Source organism: Cibotium barometz, chromosome 9 (assembly GCF_041138505.1).
Source record: "Cibotium barometz isolate CiBa-2024 chromosome 9, ASM4113850v1, whole genome shotgun sequence".
Classification (NCBI taxonomy): Eukaryota; Viridiplantae; Streptophyta; class Polypodiopsida; order Cyatheales; family Cibotiaceae; genus Cibotium; species Cibotium barometz.
Genome location: NC_141054.1, coordinates 49,969,020 through 49,990,026, shown reverse-complemented (window position 1 = coordinate 49,990,026; position 21,007 = coordinate 49,969,020). Strand labels below are relative to the sequence as shown.

General features: G+C 38.8%; 1 protein-coding gene across 15 annotated transcripts; it reads left to right on the top strand.

The window, feature by feature from the left end:
• The first annotated feature begins 933 nt into the window (after window positions 1-933).
• LOC147635666 (uncharacterized) lies at window positions 934-6,187 on the top strand. 15 transcript variants are annotated; one of them, XM_086803061.1, is made up of 13 exons: window positions 934-1,414; window positions 2,403-2,471; window positions 3,099-3,166; window positions 3,240-3,512; window positions 3,632-3,712; window positions 3,843-3,932; window positions 4,066-4,149; window positions 4,284-4,361; window positions 4,485-4,734; window positions 4,884-5,019; window positions 5,118-5,212; window positions 5,625-5,748; window positions 5,856-6,187. In XM_086803061.1, exons 4-13 carry the CDS (start codon window positions 3,314-3,316, stop codon window positions 5,922-5,924), a joined length of 1,206 nt encoding a protein of 401 aa, XP_086659187.1. In that variant the 5' UTR covers window positions 934-1,414; window positions 2,403-2,471; window positions 3,099-3,166; window positions 3,240-3,313; the 3' UTR covers window positions 5,925-6,187. The 15 variants fall into 15 exon arrangements, with proteins under 15 accessions (XP_086659187.1, XP_086659181.1, XP_086659192.1 ...); XM_086803055.1 differs by having other exon boundaries at window positions 1,285-1,414; window positions 2,403-2,456; window positions 3,099-3,151; XM_086803066.1 differs by having other exon boundaries at window positions 1,285-1,414; window positions 2,403-2,456.
• Window positions 6,188-21,007: the final 14,820 nt, after the last annotated feature.

Here is a 21,007-nt window from a genome sequence, read left to right as displayed (position 1 = left end):
CCTCTTCATGGGTATTTCTTGTTCTAGCATCATCAATGAGTGCATACCCTCTAAATTTTCTTTAGTCATTGCTTGTGTTAGTTTCAATCCATGCTTTTCTATCTTTCATTGCATATGCTCACTATGTCAATTGGATGTGGGGTAATCATGTGTCTCTAATCAAACACTAGTGACATGATATTATACCATTTTAAAGGTTCATTTAATGTTGTGTAGTGCAAAATGGTACACATTGCTGTACCATTGCTCAATGTACAGTATTGCTTACTAGTTGTATATATAACTAAAACCTCCTTAAACCTAGAAATTTTTTGAAACCTTCAAGTGCAGAATTTGAGAGGTGAAAAATACACTGATAATTCGCACACCTCTGCAAGATCAGCGCTAATCTCAAAAAGTAATATATGTCTTGAAAGCGTACTTGTTGAGGTCGAGGTCGAAGTGCATGGTAAAAAGGTGTGTCCACTGCTTGTCCTGGCACGAGTTAACCACATGCGCTAAGGTTAATTATTCCAACGTGGCAAGCAAAGTGGATGCCACGTGGCTCTCAAGCTTTATCAATATTCACCACACGTTTCACCCCCACTTAAATTAATTAATTTTTTGCTAACTACACATCCGCCTCCCATTAACTCAAACTTTTGCCCGCGTTGTACTCACACTCTTTTTTAAAACCACTGAGTAATCAAACACAAAACCCCCCATTTTTTTGTGCTTTCAAATCACATATTATATTTCACTCGACTTTTTAAAAAATAATCCACCTCTTTTTCTCTCTCACCAGCCCACGTACAGTGTTCGAGCTCGTGACCCTCTAAATTCCTCTATTAAAAACCTTCATAATGGGAAAATAAATAAATAAATAATCAAATTCTCCACCACCCTCCTCTTCTTCTCCTCCTTACTTTTCTTCTTGTTGCGAGCGAGGCTGCTATCTTTCTACTGGTTTTTCCCCTTCATTCTTTCTCAAAACCTACATCAAAGCTCAGCAAAACAGACAGCCCCTCGATCCCATGATCGCACGCTTGGCCTCAAAATACACGCGCGCGCGCACACACACACTAAGACCACTGCACACCCTTTACACCATAGCCCAAATCTCCAACCACTTCCTTCCCCGGTCGCTAATCATAATTAAAGCCACTTTAATCTTAATTAATATCCCCTCATTTCGCTTATTAAATTAAACTGTTGCTTAATGGGTTCTCCCCTTTATACCCCCCATTAACACCATCATTATCCGCATAAGCCCCTCCTCGGACCTACATTAAGCCCACTTCAAATCCCTGTATAGAGGGCGCCACCCCTCACCAAGCTTTTTATATATACATAAACTATACTTTTGAAAAAGATTAAACCCAAGATTCTTGCATCCTCCGCAGGCTATATCAATCTGGGCTGGCCTTCATCAAAGGTACTGTGGGCAGCTCACAAGCTCAGTCCTTTCTTGCATGCAGAGCTTCTAATGCAAAGCTAGCTAGCTAGTGGCTATAATCCATGCAAGCTTGCACAAGATGTACTGTTTGTATTTTGATCTTTCTTAGGTTAGTGCAAGCTTTTCTAAATTTAATAAGCCTAATGCAAGCTTTGTTGCGTAAATTAGGGATTGGATTAAATTCATTAATTCCGTTAATGATGCACCAAGTGTGCAGATTATGTATTAATTCGGCAAATTAGAGGTTGCGGTGTATGCATAATCAGAATCAAAGGGCAAAGAGCGGCAGGAGCTGCATGCTTTTTTTGGTTTGTATGCACATTCACAGTCATGCATTGTGAACTGCTTTCACCTTTCCTTGCAGAACAGAAGAGAAGCTTTCTTTGGCTGAGAAAAAGGGAGAAAGAAAAAACATAGCATGCGTTCTGCAGTTTGTGTGTGTGTGTGTGTGCGTGCGCGCGCGCGCGCTCGCAAGAAAACTAGTGGCTTTGATTATATGAATTCAACCTTTGTGGCCTTCCCACTGCGCTTCTATCCGCCCAAAACTTGGGCTGGACTTGTTACCCCTCATCAACTGGGCTAGATTTTTCGACACCATGAATAATGTCCTCTGCTATGCAAGCTCAGTTGGACCTCCCTCTTTTGCAAGAAACTGGTGTTTTGGGCAGTGATTTTAGCGCATTTTCTGTTGTGGAAATTTCGAAATCAATGAGCTTTCTTGTGGTTCCAAGCATTATTTTGATTGAGTATTTACAATATTTCCATTTTTCGATGCAAATTAGGTGGTATTTTCTGCTGTCTTTCCTTGGAGGCTCTCAAGTCTAAATTCCTTGATCATTACCTGCATGGTCCTTTGCAGATTCACTTTTGCTATAAGTTATCCCTTAGTGATGTTTTTGATGGGTTTATTATGCTTATTAATCGAAGCTGATAATTCATGGGCATTTTGGCTGCTTTTTCCCCTTAGGTTGATGGTACAGACGCCAGCCCATTCTGAAGGTTTTGAGAAAAAGCTCCAAAGGTGAGGTGTGATAAGGTAACCCTTTGACATATCATCTTGCTAGTGTATATATGTATTGTGGCATGCAATAAGTCTTGCAAATTATAGCTTTCCATCACAATCATTTGATATATCATCTTGCTAGTGAGTTATAGCTTTTCCATCACAATCATTTGTTTCCCTGTGAATAGTTGTTAGTGACAGCATAAGCTGTCCTCATTATCACGCCTGCATATATTGCATCAGAGTTAGACTGCTTTGTCATGCAGGCATCAAAGGTGAATGCTTTGTCATAGAGAGTAGTAAGTGCTAAAAGAATGATTGGCATGTCGTTCATACTATTTGAATAATTAGAGCAGCAACTTCAATTAAGAAGAACGCTGTGTCATGATTCTCTACTTAACGGGCCTTCTATTGCTACTAAATCCTTCTTATACTTCCTTAGCTAGGGATTCCATAGAGGTATTTGGGCTATGCCCCCTGCTGTGTAGTCGAGTGGTTAGGGGGTTGAAGTCTTACGTGGAGGTTGTGGTTCAACCTCCGCTCGCTGCAGCCAGGTGTGACACGATGAATGACGTACCCACAAAAATCTCACTTAAAGAAAAGAGGGTATTTGCATATGTGACCTAAACTTTTCACTGACATCTAGCTTTGCATTTGCAGCATGAAGTATAGCATAACAAGGAGACACTGAAGGATTCAACCCAAGCTTCTCAGTTCGGTTTGAACATGTCAGAGAAATCGATCACGTTGTGTGGTTCGTACGTGCAAGTTTTTCACTGACATCTAGCTTTGCATTTGCAGCATGAATATAGCATAACAAGGAGACACTAAAGGATTCAACCCAGTTTACGAAGCTGCTGTGATAGTGCAATTACATGACGATGGCAAAGAAGATCGAGAAGTGTCTCAAGAGGCCATTTGGGCAACAGAAGTGCATCCTTGAGCTCCAAGTAGCAGTCAAGTCAGAGCTCTTGGATGCAAAGCTAGAGGGTGATGACTATGCCGTGGACCTGGAGGACTGTGAGCACTTGGAGCCACTGAAGCTCATAGAGACGCCTTCTATGAAGGAAATCTGTAAGCTTCTTGAACATGCCACCATAGACTTGAACTGGAATTTTCCAGTGGGTTCCATTACTTTTAGTATGTCCATGCCAACAATGTCTTTTCTTGCTGTGTACACATGGGAATTTCAGCGTCCGTTCTTGATAGTGCCCAAGTTGTGGATGTGCTCTCCATTCAAAAGTTTCAGAGAAGGCGAATCCAGAAAGATAGCTGTAAGGCTTTCTCATCTTGTCTTTGGTATTTAAGAGGCTGTCAGGACTTCCTAAGCCACTAGCCTATACATCACTATATATGCACTTGCCATATCATCTGATATGAACTCATAAAACCTCTTTTGTGCAGTTGCCAGTGAGAATGGAAACGTGTTGCTTCAAATGCAGGGGAAAAAGGAGAGGTTGAAGCACTTAATTAAGGCCACTCTCTTCAAAAGCTGTAGGTGTTCAGCATTTTACACAAAAACTGATGTATATGTTGCCACGGGGCCATTTGAGGTCTCATCTGTATGTTGCTTCTGCACTTTTCATCTCTCTTTCAAACTGACAGTTCTTGTTGTTTTCTTTTAAAGTTGGCCGTGTGATGGGTCTCTGCGATGGTAAACAGAAGACCAAAATAATCAGAGTTTTTGGTGGAACAGTCAAGTTTAAGAGGGGTAAGGCCTAAAGTGCAACATGACAATCAGTCACTCTTGTGCTTTGGTTGTATGCTCTCCATGACCTCATGACATGTCTTCAAGTCGGGTGTGCTTGTACCTCATGGTGGCTCTCTGTGCTGTGCTGGATCTAGATGGCATTCCTAGCAAACGGATTCTTCAAGAGCGGGATGCAAACAAACTTCTAGCTGAGGTGGAGCTTATGAAAAAATGTAAGTCCACATAGGCCAGATCCTTGTGAGAGTGTGTTAATGCAACTAAAACATGCACATGATGACACTTAATATCTACATGGTGGCTTCTGACGCTCCTTGTCATTATGATAACTATGGCAGTGTGTAATGAGAGTGAGAAGGTGCTTCTACCTGGCATGGTTGAGGAGATCCGTCGGGATGTTGTCAAGTACTGGCTCCGTAGGTACAGCCTCTTCTCTCGATTTGATGATGGGATCAAGCTGGATGAGGAGGGCTTGTTCTCTGTCACACCTGAAGAAATTGCAAAACACCAAGCCGCACATTGTGGCTCGGGGACTGTAATCGATGCATTCACAGGCGTGGGCGGTAATGCCATCCAGTTTGCTTGCATGTGAGTGCACATATACATGTTGTCCCTTGGATGTATTGGTTTTTTGAGTTGAGAAGAGAAAGAGGTCCTTACGAAATGGAGACTTGTGCATGTACCTATGGCAAAAAGGTGAAGCATTATGGCTTTCTAACGAAGCATTTCCTTTTCAGGAACTTTCATGTCATAGCGATAGATATTGATCCCAAGAAAATTGAATATGCCCGACACAATGCGGAGATATATGGTGTTGCTGACAGGATAGACTTCATAGTTGGCGACTTCTTTCAAATGGTCCCATCGCTTAAGGTTGTCATTTAACCCAAATTCGAGCTCGTGTGTGGACTGTGTGATAGTTTTTGCAAGGGCTTTGAACAGAACTACTGTTTGTGTTATACCTGTAACAGGCAGACGTCGTGTTCTTATCACCACCCTGGGGAGGCCCAGAATACATTAAAGCAGAAAAGTACGACATAGAAACCATGTTGAAGCCTGTGAATGGGTATTTTTTCATCCCTATTGTGAATGTCAATTGAATTTTGTATGTATGTATGCCCAGATGTACACTGCTCCTATTTGTATTATGTACACATCTGTGTTCAGCTGTGCTCCTATTTGGAAGTGTGTGATGTATATAATATATGTACATCACACTGGGGACATGGATACACACATGACAGAAGCACGGTTGAACACGCAGATGTGTACATACATACATATGAATAGGAGCAGCTTTCAACACTAATGTGTACGTATCCATGTACGCATACATATGGATGCATACACACACACATATGAATAGAAGCTGGGTTGAGCGCGCGCAACACACACACAGGAGCTGGATTGAACACCGATGTAGACATACGGAATCACTTCAAATCAACCACATCTATAACAAAATGTCCTATGTGCAGGTTTTTTCTGTTCAAACTGGCTCTATTGGTTGCCCCCAGTGTTGCATTGTTCTTGCCTCGGACAGTCAATGCTGACCAACTCGCCCAGCTATCTTGGCTTTCGAACCCTCCACTACCTTATGAGGTAATGTTTTTGGCAGTTCGTAGGTACCACCCTCAAATAGAAAGGACTATGTGTTCTTATGTGTTCTGCATGAAGCATGTGACTGATACCAGTGCAACCATGCACAGATTGAGAAGAACTATGTCTGTGATGAGCTTAAGGCCATTACTGCCTACTATGGAAAGATCGCCGGCTGACAATGCAGAGTGTTCAGGTGGTAAATCCATCAGTTTTACAAGACAAATGAGGGAAGCTCATCAGTTTTACAATAAGAATGACTAAACTGACACTGAAGAGGTAGTACTACAACAAAGGTCAAAATTAGGGACTGGGACTCCCTGTCAGAACAAGCCATGGCAGTGCATATCTTACTGTAAAGCCCCCCATGATGGGTCTAGATGTTCTCTCATGTATAATTTATACATACATACTTTACAATTAAAAGCATTCTTTATGCCCTCATGCCGTGAACTCACCCTTAAAAATAAATAAATCTACACGCTCCAGGTTCCAGTCCTGTGACCCCTCCTCCAGCGATTGCAACCAAATTTTTTCCCAGAAAATAGACTTCTATCAGGTAAATTAAAATCATACAAAGGGAGATCTCAACCCACAAAGAAGGGAGATCTCAACCACCATAAAAGAAAATACCATGGTTCCACTACCGGCCAAATGAGTGAACGATGTCACACTCCATATACTGCAAATACGCTGGGTATCATCATAAACTTGAATACCCTCTTAAGGCCTCCAAGCATCCGGTCTTCAAGATATGCCACAGCCCTTGATATTAGCAATAATCTCCCAAGTGGGTTCAATACTCAGCAAAAGGAAGTCTGTAACTGAAGAGATCTTGAAGCAAGTATCTTTGAGCTTACGTCCCTACGGACAAGTATGCTCCCTGCTCTCGAAAAGAAGCTGTTTGCCAAAGTGAGTCAACCATGCGATAGCATTTCAATTGATATAGATAGGATACCTCAATCTACCCAAGAGCTGGGCTATAGATACCTGGATCATCTGTGCTCCATAAGCAATGACTAGTATTGCACCCGCGCATTGCTGCGGCCGACCAAGGTTCCAGAAAAGAACTATTCCCTCTCTACAACCATCTCTCTCTCTCTCACACACACACATGCACATGCACATGACCCTCTCCCTCTCTCTGTCATGTCACGTACACACACTCTCAAATGTTGAAACTCTCTCTCTCTCTCTCACATGCACACACATACACACACCTGCTCTCTCTCTCTCTCTCTCTCTCTCACACACACACACACACATGCACACACTCCCTCTCTCTTCTTACACTCTCCCACACATAGAAGCGCTCTCTCTCTCTCTCTCTCTCTCTCTCTCTCTCTCTCGCGCACACATACACATATGTAAATATATAGTATATACAATATTATGTTTTAGATACATAAACCTATACATAGACACATATACTTATACATATATACATGTATTTAAAAATATAAACACAAACATCTACATAATTTAATTAATTTTGATTAAATTTTAATGTGCGGAGATGGGTGATAAGTTGTGGTTACTTTTAAATATATAGATAGATATATCATACACACATCTAAACACACACACACACACACAAACATATATATATACATACATACATACATATGTATGTATATATATATAAATGTAAATAAAAACACACACACATGTATACACACATAAACATATATGTTTTTTATTTAATTTATATTTTATTAAAAGATGCTTTTTATTCTCTATCTCTCACTCTCTTTCTCTCTCTCTTTTCATTACATCTCTCTCTCTCTCTCTCTCTCTCTCTCTCTCTCTCTCTCCAGGTCTGCTCCATCTCACTCTCTCTCTCTCAAGCACATTCTACACAGATGCAGATGTATGCACATGCATGCATATACTCTCTCTCTCTCTCTCTCACACACACACACACACACATGTACACACCGCATATACACTAATCTAAATGCACTCTCTCTCCTCCCACACAAACTATCTCCTACGTAGAAATTATATGTCGCCTCTCTCTCTCTCTCTCTCTCTCTCTCTATCTCTCTCTCACACACACACACACACACACATGTATACGCACATACACTAATGAAAACACACACTATCTCCTCCCACACAAACTATCTCCTCCCACACAAAATATCTCCTACATAGAAATTCTCAGCCTCTCTCTCTCTCTCTTCACGCACACTCTCTCACATAGAAACTCTCTCTCTCTCTCTCTCTCTCACACACACACACACACACACACACACACACACACTTAAATGGATTTACACACATATATATAATTTTAATTAATTAAATTTTAGATTAAATTTTAATGGTAGGGATGAGTGGTGAGGTGTGCTCACTCTCAAATAAATGCATCTTACATGTAATCTCTCTCTCTCTCTCTCTCTCTCTCTCTCTCTCTCTCTCTCTCTCACACACACACACACACACACATACACACACATGCACATGCAATGCACACTATTTATATATACATGCTTACATACCTATAGATAAACATACATACATAATATATATAAGTGTGTGTATCTATAGGTATGTAAGCATGTATACAAAGATTTCATTGGAAGATGTGAGATGAGATCTTCTTAAATTCAAATTCAAAATTACATTGAAAGATGTGAGATTTGGCTCCTCCTCACGCTTGCAAGAGGAGTGGTTATTTTGAAATAGCCCCACCTCCTTTGCCCACGTGGAGAGAGGTGGGGTTGTGGTTAATCCTGTATAGATACACTGAGCTAAGCTAAGCATCTAGGAAAAGATAGATTAACACTAAAAATAGATCTCCACTTGTTGGTGGGCAACCTACAATATTATATGCCTCCCAAACAACGAGGCCAAAAAGAGAACTCTCTGGTTCTAACTAAACATGAGTAACTTGATGTTGTGTAGTGTAGCTGAAGAAAGGTATGCTTCTCATAGGGTTAATCACATTAGTCTATTCCCACTCCCCAGTGTTGAGATATCGAGCTTAATTAGTGTGGATATGGGTAGCCAAGATGACATCTACGCAGTTATGCCATTGGCATATGGTTTATAGGCTATGTGACAACCGTTTTGGTTTACCAGCATAATTATAGCACCAGCTCATGTAGTTAGGTTCACACTATGGATCAACTATTTTACATGCTATAGGAGAGTACTTTCTCTTATACTAGTATGTACTTTTATTTTTATGTTATGGTTGTAAAAAACAGAGAAGAGAATGGAAGAGAATTCAGTCATCCATCTCTCTTGTACGCTTGTCTATTCTTGTGTGTGTGTGTGCACGCGTGCGCGAGTGCTTGCACAGCGCTCGCGCGCATGCGCTCAAGCTCACCTTCTCTCCCACAGTCTTCTCATGGTATCTGAGTGTTAGTTTGTGTGGAGAGCTCAAGAGGCAAGCAAAGGAAGCACTACACGGGTAATAAGAGCTCAAGAGAGGCAAGTAAAGAAAGCGGTACACGGGTAAGGGTAACTTTGTCTCTTTCTTTTTTATTTGGAATCAAATCTTTGCAGGTAGCTATTAGGCAAGAGCAGTAGGTAGCACAACAATAAGGTGCACTGTCACATCTTGAGTTGTCTTTTGTGATAAAACAAAGGAGCATTATATTGTGTGGGAGAGGTCTATAAGATAATAATGATTTCAGAACTTGGATTCGAGGCTATTTCGGATCCCATTTTGGCAGTGCAAGTTTTACGTAGGTACTTTGTGAAAGTGTCGATTTTGATTGTGCATGCTGAACTTCTGGTTCGGTGCAAAGTTGTGGCACAAATTTGGTTGCAGGATAGAATGTGCAAAGAATATGTATGTTTATATGATTAGTTTATATACAATTACAGTACAACAAGTTTGTAGTATCACATGAGGTGATCAACTTAGAGATTACATGTTTGTAGTACCACATGCGGTGATCGAGTTAGAGTTACAAGTTTACTGTAACTGCAAAAGTTTTTCCTATTAAGTTGTTGCCAGGTAATCATGTTTATATTCTATCCCAGATTATTATCGAGAAGCTAGATAAGAAAAACTTTCAAGCATGGAAGTTCAGGATGAGAAACCTCCTCATGGAAAAATAATACTGGAGTTGGAGCTTCCTAACAAAATGTCACTTCTCACAATAGACACATGCCTTTAAGTCGTGGCATGAGAGAGCGATGTATTAACTATTTATTAGTGTGTCGAATGCTTTGATCGATCATATACTGGATGCAATGACACCTAAGGATACATGGGATACCTTGGTTAAGTTCTGTAACACATGTACCAAGGTAAGAAAGATGCAGTTAAAGCAAGAGCTGCATTATTTATAGAGGAATAAGATGACCATCAATGATTACTCATTGAAAGTTTTGTTAGAAAACATGGATCTAGAGCTCTCCATAGCCATGGAGAGCTATGGAGGTGATGAAGAAGAAGTTGAGCTAGGGTGGATAGAAATGAAGGAAACTCATTATGAGCGTGTGTGTGTGTGCGCGCGCGCTAATTTGAAACCGAATCAAGTTAATTAGGTTACAAGATTGATTCATTTCTTGGAAACACCCCCTTATATATGAGGTGAGTATAACATGGGCTTGCTTTGCTTTATGGGATAATAACTTTGATGATGTGGCTCAATGCTAGGCACACTCACTCCCTACCTCTTCTAGTGCACAAGGCACCACAAATATCAACACCCCCTTAGTACCTTGATGGATAGGCTATTGCAAGGTGGTTGGATGTGAGTTGTTACAACATGTCATCACCCCTCCCTTAGTGCCAACATAGCTACTTAAGGTGGTAAGGTGTGATTACCTACACTCGCCCCTTAGTGCAAACATGGCTACTTAAGCTAGTGAAGTGTGGTGGAAACAACATAATTTAGGCCTACTCATTTAGTGACCTTTTTAACAATGGCTTGGGAAGTGAGATTTTGTTGATGTAGCTCTTAGAAGAGACTATCATTGGACATCTCCTCTTTGCTCGATTAAGACTCCACATATTTGGTTTCTTGGTTCTTGAATATGTATTCCTTTTCTTTGTTTCCCAGATTCTTACAATGATTACACTTTGGCTTGTGCTGCTTGAGTCTGCATTCATTTTGGTAGTCTTCCATCCTTCCATAGTGGAAGTATTTCTTGGTGGTTTTGTTGAAGATTGCTTGTTCCATAGTTGTGCTTCCTTGCTTTAGCTCCTTTTCTTCTTGGAGAAGAGAGGAGACGCATCCTTCAAAGGTTGGTTGTGGTAAATTCTTTAGTGTACTCACCGATACATTGTACTCTTTTGGCATGCTTTTTAAGAGAATAACTAATGCATCTTTATCTCCTATCTTAGTATTTATGCCATCTAGTTGTGTAATTTTGTTTTTTATCTTGCTGCTTGCCAAATTATGCTAGTGACTCACTAAAGTTCATTTCTAGCCCCTATTTTGAGATGGATTTCTTGATTCTTAACTTTAGTCCCAAACACTTGACTTAACTTATCCCATACATCTTTAGCATATTCTTTGGAGTCTATGTGATGGATAAGGCTAGGCCCTAGGCGTAACTCGATGAGTAAAAGTTCTTGCTCATCCTTTTTTATCCACTTATCATTAAGATTAGCAGGTGCATTCTCTTTAATGAGTTTCCATAGCTTTTTGTGAATGAGACGATACTTCATTTATGTATCCTAAGTATGTAACCTTTTCCTTAGTGAATATTTTAACTTGACTCATTCTGTTTGATGTCATTTACTTTTATCTAGTGTCTAGTTGCTTACAATGTGACTGTACTAATGTGGTGAAATATGCTCAAATGCTTCTCTACAACATCCCAAATTCCAAATGATGAGAAAGGTTCCAATTTTCAAGCTCATTTTTCTTAATCTTTACTAATAATCTGTTAATGATATCGATTAGCATCTCAAAAAAAAAGATTAATATCAATAGGATTTGGAGGCTCAAATTGAGCTCATAGAAGATATAATTGAAGGGTATTTTACCATGGCCTTGAAGCACTTGATGATTAGACTTGGATGAAGCCCAACTACCAACTTAAAATATGCCTAAATTGGCACAAATCCACGAATTTCAATGATTGGTTTTTGTTCTCTAGCTTTATGCATAGTGGAAGATTTGATGAGTGCTTTGAGTTGTGGACTCCTTGTAGTATACCCAAGCTACCCTTGAGAGGGTTTGCTTCAATTTGAAGCATAGCTTGAGAATGGAGCTCTAAAGCTTGGAAGTCTACATCACAACACGAAATTCATGCTTTTGCCTAGATGAGTTGAAGGCATCCCCAAAATAATTTTACAAATGGATGCAAGAGTTGGCAATGGCAAGCTTAGGAAGATCAAGCCACAAGAGAAAAGTGTGGATAAGGGTGAGATTAGTGAGATTAATGAGTGAGTAAACTAATTTAAATGACTAATACTGATGATGAGTGTGGAGATAAGGGTGAGATTAATGAGCTGAATAAGTGAGTAATACTAATTTAAATGACTAATGAGCTTATGAAAGTTGATATAGCTATGAGAGAGCTTTAGTTGGCTCTGATGCCATGTTATAGAAATGAAGGAAACTTATCATGAGTGTGTGTGTGTGTGTGTGTGTGTGCGCTAATTTGAATAGACTTTAGTTAATTAGGTTACAAGACTTTGAGACTTGTACTCATAGAGAAACTTGAGATGTGGTTGATTGATTCATTGCTTGAAAAGACCCCCTTTTATATGAGGTGAGTACAATATGGGCTAGCTTTGCTTTATGGGATAATAGCTTTGATGATGGGGCTTAATGCTAGGTATACTCACTCCCTACCTCTTCTAGTGCACAAGGCAAGTCTAAATAAGTTAAAGGGCTTATAGATTTCCTTGGCTCCATTGGAGCTCTTGTTGATGATGAGATGATGTCTTGGTGTCCCGGTTACATTGAATGGGCTTGACAAAGGATATAATTAGTTTCATACATCTATCCAAACTCGGGAAGACTTTCTAAACTTTGAGGATCTTATAGTCTTTCTTATCATTGAGGAGATGAATTGTTAGAGTAAATCATCTTCAAGAAATATGTAGGAAATATAACCTTTTTTTTAATCACCAAGGAGATGAATTTCGGGAGTAAATCGTCTCCAAGGAATATGCAAGAGTGAGCTTTCTACACAGACATAGGTAGAGGTAAGGGACATATCATCATCTAGAGGTCAAGGTGCATGCTATTTTAGAAATAGAAATCATGGTTAGCAACAATAGATCTAATGCACAAGTACGTGGAAGGGGCTACTCTAGAGATAGGGGGATCTATAGAGGTCAAGGTGTTGGTAAAGAAAGCAGAGTGGAAATAACATGGAGTGTTATTATTGTGATAGATGAGGTCATATAGCAAATGAGTGCTATAAAAAGTAAGATGACATTAAAAGTGAGAAGTTACAGCAAGAGAACTATGAATCGTCAAGCAAGCAAGCTAAAGATAGAAGTGAGTAGCTTTTTGTAATGCAGCATATGCCTACTCCAATGACTGTAGATGTACCACATGACCAATCATGGAGAGTTGTTTAGAGATATGCAAAAACTTAGAAAACTAGGGTATGTGGAAACATGTGATCATTGCACATGTTGGTAAGGTGTCATTATCTATGTAGGATGGAAAAATGAAGTATGTGATGATTGGTTGATGTACTTCATGTTCCAAACATTACAAAGAACCTGGTTTTTGTTGTGGACAAATGGTTGAATATGGTCTATAAGTGAGGTTTAATTCTCATTATAGATGTTATGTAGAAGATTTCAATAACCACTATCATGTGGTTGCAAAGGGAAACATAATTGGTAGAATGTTTACATTGGATGTAAACATGCATGAAATGGAAGGCTACAATGTTTGTACATGGTAGAGGTGTGATTGTAGACATTGACATTTAGTATAAACATATCGGTCATTTTTTCAATATGTAAGCCCCATGAATTGTTTTGTAGATTTTACAAAGTTCAAATTGAATGGAATGCACAAAGTATGTGAAGTATGCTAATTGCACAAAAATTTTAAACATGCATTTCCACATGAAAAGAATGTAAGTCAGAGGCCATTGGATGTAGTGCATTATATGGGACTCCAACAAAGATGACGCTGATCAAAGGATTTCACTATTATGCATCTTTCATTGATTGATCACACTAGGAAGAAGGATGTCACTATTATGTATTTTTGTGACCACACTAGAAAGGTGTGGGTATACTACACCATAGAGAAAAGCAAAGTGCTTATGCACTTTCAGAGTTGCCAGGGTTATGGTTGATAAAAACAAAAGCATGCACATAAAATGCCTAAGATTATATGGTGGGAGATAATATTTCTCCAATGAATTCAGTGGATTATCTAAGAGAGGACGGAATAAAGAGGTAGTTTACATGTAGGTACACCCCGTAGTAGCAAAATGGTGTTGTAGAAAGGAAGAACATTCATATTACAGAAGTTGCCTGTGCATTATGAATGAGAAAGGATGTATCATTATTTTTGGATTGAAGTAGTAGAAGCAACTGTACTTTACATTATGAGTAGACCCCCCACTCTGCAGAGTAGTTCATGTTGTAACACCTGAATATAAATTTATTGGTAGAAAACCAGATTGGTATACTTGAAAGTCCTCCTTAATGCAATCATAAGTCAGCCAAAGAAACATCTAAGACTGCCAATAAGCAAAAAGTCTAGGCTTAGACTTAAAGCAAGTAGCTAATGAGCTAGAGGCAAGCCCAAAATCTACAGTATTCCCTCAAAAGGCAAACAAAGCAAATCCAGAGTTCTAAAAGAAGAAGACCTTGAAGATTGTCAAAGAAGAGCTAGACAGGCTCATTCATGCAGGATTTATATATGAGATTGAGCACACTAACTGGGAGTTGTTGATAGTGATCGTTCTTCTCCCAAAAAGAATAGAAAGGTCAGAGTGTGCATTGGTCTCTAAAAGGTCAATGCCCCCATAGTTTGCAATGACTACCCCTTCCCTACATAGACCATATGGTGATGCTGGAAAGAGTTGCCATAGTAGAAGTTTCTAGGATGGCTTCTCAGGATACAACCAAGCTTTTCAGGCTACAACCAAGTGATGATTGAGATCCAACCAACCAATTCAAGAGAGCGTTTGCTATAGAGTGGGGAACCTATGTGTATCATGTCATGCCATTTGGCGTGACCAATGCCTTCGCTAGCTTCTTGGATGTCTTCTGAGGCTATAACCAAGTGACGATTGAGACCCAGCCAACCAATAAAAGAGGGCATTTGCTACAAAATGGAAACCTACCTGTATCATGTCATGCCATTTGGCCTGACCAATGCCACTGTTAACCCTCATTGCACACCTCTCCAATGTTATTATATATATTTTACGCGTGTGATTGCCGCTTGTCTATGATGAAAGGTGTGCCACGTGATTAATTATGGAGATTGTATTCTTAGATTAAGTGTTTGCACAAGCCTAGGTGGTTGTGGATAGCCATGGACCTATTTTTAAGTATGGTCGCCCAAGGTGTGAAGGTTGGGGGCCAAGATAAGGATCATTTTGTAGTCTCACCATTTATTCTCTTATATGCTAACTCAATAGAGTGCTCTTCTTCTCTACTCTCCTATGCTATTGCTTTCTTGCCTACCTCTTGCTTGTTTGAGATCTTGTGTGCTTGCTTGCATGTATGTGAGAGAGTGAATGTGTGTGATTGAGTGTGTGATTGAGTGAGAGGAGGGTCGAGCTTCCATTGGAGTGCGGTGGCGGTGTTGGAGTGGAGCTTGGAGTGTGGCTGCATGGCAACATCGTCTCCTATACGAGAATTCGAGCACAAGCATTCATGAGGTGACTGACACATCTTGCTTATGCAACAATTGTGGGCTGGGTTATGGTAGATTAACTTTTTGGTTTGAGTTGTTTTTATGCTCTCGAGTGCGGTTAGGCAAAGCCCCACGACGGCCGTGGCTAGTTCATGCACTCTTTCTATGGTGCAAGGGCTTCCCATAAATGGTGTCGTTGCCAAGGAATATCCCTACCACATAGCCACAATGCATTTTGAGTGCGCGTGTGTGTATGAATGAATTTTGTTCAAATTATACTTTATGTTTTATCAAGAAGGGTAGCAAATGAATTGCTTAAAATGTGTCCATTTTGTGGCATTAATGTTGATTTTTGCAATTTCTGCATATTGTTCAATTTCTGCAATTCCTACATGTTTCTCAATTTTTGCTTATTTTTCATTTCTTGTGAGTGTTGCAATTAGTGCATTTAGATTAACTCTCCTCCCACACGCATCATTTGCAAGTCTAATTTGTGATTTTTGCATTTTTTTATTTTTGTAAAATTTCTAAATATTAAAAAAAAAATAGTCAATTTGGCATTAAACTGAAAGAATTGGATGAATTAGACCACAAAATCGGTTTCCTAGCATAGTGTTTACCCCAATTTTGATCTTTTCGTGGAAAATTTGGGATAATAACATAAATTAGGAGAGGATTTGGCAAACACAAAGATTTTTGTGTTTTTTTTTGTATTTTTGCATTAGTGTAATTAATGCGAGTTAATTACACTTAATCCTCTTTGGGGGCATCTTGATTGGCTGGTTGCATTTAATGCGTGCAGGCTTTTAGGCCACTAGCCAAAAATTTCCAAAAGTCTGTTTGAGTGGCTAGATACATTTAATGCGTGTAGGTCCCAAGTCAAAGATTCTAGGAAAACCTCTTTTCGGTAAAACCAAAAATTGAAACTGCAAATAGTAAACAAAAACTGTAAATAGTAAACAGAAAATTGAAACTGTAAATAGTAAACAGAAAATCTAAAAAGCAAAAAGCAAAAAGTAAAAAATAAGATTGCGGGAAAAAAATATAGAAAGTGCTCACACAAACTTGTTTGATATATGTTTTGGGCTGTTGCGATCACATTGACGCAACTTTTGTGACACCCGAAAAATTTATAATTTTACATAGTTAAGGAGGTTCCTTAACTATGGGAGCTAGCGCCTGCAGCGTTTGACTGACCCAAAGAAAATACACTATTTCTGGTATGCCAGACGGGTTAAGAAACACAAAAGACATGTTTTAGAAAAACTTTGACCAATCAAAAAATTTATTGAATTAAAAAAATAATAAGAAAAAACTAAAAATTTTAAAAATTTCCAAACTCATTCGGGCGTCTGTAGAACCTTCCTGGACCCTATAATCACATGCACCTACGATGTGGGCGTGTATTAAAGGCCGATATAGATGATAGTGCATCTATTGAGCTAGGTACGTACCATCGTATATTGGGCTCAGGACCTTCGGGATCGGAACCCAATTTAGCATTGTATAAGGGCCTATACTAGGGACCAATGATATATCGTCAGATTTTGACTCAATGGAAGGATCCCTGGTCCCAAGAAGTGAGAACCCTAACTAGGTCTCACCAGTCAAGCTAGCTACCAGTCTTTTTGGCTACGTAGCTAGGTACCTCTCAGAGTTCCGGCCTCAAAAACGGTCCCTCTAAACCAAACCTTATGACTTATAGTTAACTCCAGCGAGACACATGGTGTACTCTCATCGTTGCAAAAAGCAGGGAGCATTCATGTTGATATCCATGTCCATATAGCTCTCCTGTTGCACCTGTTGCTTGCTACTACAACTATGACCATGGAACCACCCCCTGCACAAGTGCTTATGCCCGATGGTAGGACATTAGAAGAAGTGCAGGTGGTAGAGGCACTGATCCAAGTTGCTAGAGAAAAGGAAGAAGAAACATTGCAATTGGCACAACAACGACGATTAGCAGCCCAAACAACCTAATATACGAGTCCCAAACCAGGACTTCGCAGGTAGTGCCCGATAGTCTTGACACAAGCAATAACATTGCGTCTATTGTTGGTCATGTCCACCCGGCCACTCTCGGCTAGTTTAGGTGTGAACCCAGCTTACTCATCACGGGGACTTTTTTCCTGTGGGTTGGACATAGGTTTTTTCCCCGTGTGAACACACTCGTGTGTTGGGCACTTAGCCCTTGGCTTTTAAGTACTCTCATTGTATTTTCATTTTATCATTCAACGAGTACATCTTTCCATCTCCCTCATGTTTCTTGGTGTGCTTGAGCTTGTGTGTGTGTGTGTGTGTGTGTAGGCTCGTTGCCCTCCTACACCCAACATTGGTATCAGAGCTTGGTTAGGGTTAGGGTTTTTACTGCCTACTATACTATTGAGCACTGAACACTGCTCGAACAGCTGTTGTGCGCTGCCTGACCTACTGTACCTATGCTCGACCAGCTGTTGTGCACTGCCCTGCCACCGCCCTGCGCCGCCTGCATTGCCTTGCGCTGCCTGTTATTGCCCTTGCTTTGCTCGACTCGACCAACCATACAGAACTGCCATGCACCACCTGTACCTGCTGACTGTAAGATTCCTCTCTCCAGCTTTTGAGGTGTACATGTGTAAGAACCTCCCCTTCTGATCTTGTAATTATTCCCCTCTCTGAAATAGAAGAAAGATCATGTTTTATCCTGTTTTGGCCTAGAGAGAGAAAATATCTAGAGAGAGGTAATCCAAAATTGAGATATTTTTTGATATAAAAATCCTTCTAGTATCTAAAATGGTTTCCCTTGAAACAGAAATTCAAAAAGAACTTTCCAATGTACAATTAGAATTAATTGAAAATGTGTATAGAGGCCCTTAGCCTAAGGGTCTAGATTTTCAAAAAAAATTAGATTATGGTCCAATTAAGGTTCCTATGGGCCAATAGGATCAATCCAAGTGTGGGGAGGAGATAAATCCAATGAATAAAAGAAAATACCCAAAAATGAGTAAATGCCCACATAAGATGAAGAGTTGACTGAGTACAAGGTTTATTAGTTAAAAACTATAAGATATTACTAAAAAAATGAGATATTTTGGTATAATGATACATTTTTGGCACCTTGGTAAGGAGAGGGGGAGACTTCAAGGAGGCGCCTATTTCACACGTGTGGTGGAGTTTTTAACTCAAAAAAAATTGTGATATTTTTATCTCTCCTCTCTCCTGGATCAAACCAAATCAAGGTTCAAATCTTGTCCAAATTCAGCCAAACTGAACCTGGAAAATTCTAGAACCTAGTTGGACTTGGTTAGAGGTCTCCCTCACCTATAAATAGATCCTTAGTCTTTTGTAAAAAAATCTGTGAACTATTATACCATGCCAGTATTACATTCAAATAATGATATTTTTTATTATCCCTTAAAAATCCTCTACTTTTGGAGAGAGTGGAGCCTCTCTCTCTCTTCAACCATTCTTGGAGCCTTCCTTTCAACACACTAACCAATTGATTGGTTGGGGGCTTCTTCTAAGATAGAGAAGCAAGCAAAACAAGAGGTAAAGTGTAATTTTATGATTTTTCTCTACTATTCTCAATGTTTTAACTTCTCAACCCCTCTCAAGCTTGAGAAGTTTCTAAATTAAGTGTTTATAATGCAAATCAAGCTTTTCTTAAGAGTTGTAATGAATAATTAAGAAAAGTTTACATTTATTCTTAATTAGGATGCTTTTTATGTTTATTTCTCTCCCCCCCCAAAGAATGGTCATTCCTATGACCAATTCTCTATTCAATTGATACTTCTCATGGAGAAATTCTCAATTCACAAATCAAACTCTAGGCTTGTGAAGCTAGAGGTTAAGAAAATGATTTTTTATACTTATATGCTAGTATATTATGGTAATCTTATGAGTTCAATCCATAAATTAGATTTAAGGTTAAAAGATAGTTATACTATCATAATTACATTACTAAGTCTTATTCTTTTCAAAAATATTAAAAATTGCCAGTAATAGCAGCGAAGCTATGGTAATTTTTTTAAGAAATTGATACATAATTAATTCTTATGCATAACGTGAAAAGAGGACTTCCTACCATATTCTAGGATTGAATATCCTAGGCTAAAAGAATGATTTTCATCACATTCAATGGAAAACTAATTTTTAAGGTTTATGCATAATTAAATAATTAAGAAAAGAGAAAATTATGGTAATTTTATTTAAACAATAAAAGAGGAATTCCCATGACATTTGGAATTCAATCATTTAAATAGTAAAAGTGAAATTCTTAGCATATTGAAATTAATGGATATTTTATTTTAGATAAATTTATTTTATGAGAAATATTTAAATGATAAAAGGAGAATTCCCATGACATTTGGAATTCAATCATTTAAATAGTAAAAGTGAAATTCTTGGCATATTGAATTAATGGATATTTTTATCAAAGAAAAGAGAAATTTTAGATAAATTTATTTGATGATAAAAGAGAAATTCCCATGACATTTAGAATTCAAGCAAAATGTAAAAAGAGGAATTCCCATGATATTTGAGATCCAAGAAATTAATTGGAAAAAAGAGAAATTTTTAGTATATCAAAAGTGAAAATATGGGTAGAATTGATTTTTGTAAATCCCATGAATTCTTTTATTCAAAAGAGGAATATTGAATTTAATTCATTTGAGAAATTGAGAAAGAATATGAAAATAGTCGTCGAGAAAAAGAACCTTTATCTAAGCCAAACAATTGGCAGAAATTTAGAAAAAGTCTCATTATCGGTATCGAAGTAGGAAAAGCTACTAAATGTGATAAGATGTGAATGGGATGTGATAGAATGTGGTGTGATGAAAATGTATGTGGATGAAATGTGAAGTAAATGGATGTGGATGTGAATGATGAGATGTGAATGAGATGTGAATGAGATGAGAGAATATGTGAAAGGGTGAGATGGGAGGTAAATGGATGTGGATGTGTATGTGAATGAATGTGATGTCAATGGGTGTGGATGTGTATGTGAAAGAATGTGATGTAAATGGATGTGGATGTGGATGTGAAAGAATGTGATGTAAATGGATGTGGATGTGTATGTGTATGTGAAAGAATGTAATGTAAAGGGATGTGGATGTGAAAGTAATGTGGATGTGGATGAGATGTGATGTGATGTAAAGAGATGTGGATGAAATGTGATGTGATGTGAATATATGTGGATGTGAAGTGATAGATGTAAATGTATGGATAGTCGTGCTGCATGTGAATGATTGGATGGATGTGGATGAATGAGATGGGATGTGTATGAATGAGATATGATGTGGAGGTGATGTAAAGTGGATGGAATGAATGGGATATGATGTGGATAGATGTGGACGTGATGTAATGTGGATAGAATATATGTGATGGAATGGGGATACAATGCATGTGAATGGATGTGAGGTATGTGAGTTGGGATAAGTGTGAATGGGTGAGATGTGATGTGAAATGGATGTGATGTGATATGATGTAAATTGGGATAGATGTGAATGGATGATATGTGA

Coding starts and splice junctions, on each gene's coding strand:
- LOC147635666 (XM_086803061.1), top strand. CDS start 3,314: ATGACGATGGCAAAGAAGATCGAGAAGTGTCTCAAGAGGCCATTTGGG. Junction 4,362..4,484: donor GGTGGAGCTTATGAAAAAAT/GTAAGTCCACAT, acceptor TAACTATGGCAG/TGTGTAATGAGAGTGAGAAG. Junction 5,749..5,855: donor ACCCTCCACTACCTTATGAG/GTAATGTTTTTG, acceptor AACCATGCACAG/ATTGAGAAGAACTATGTCTG.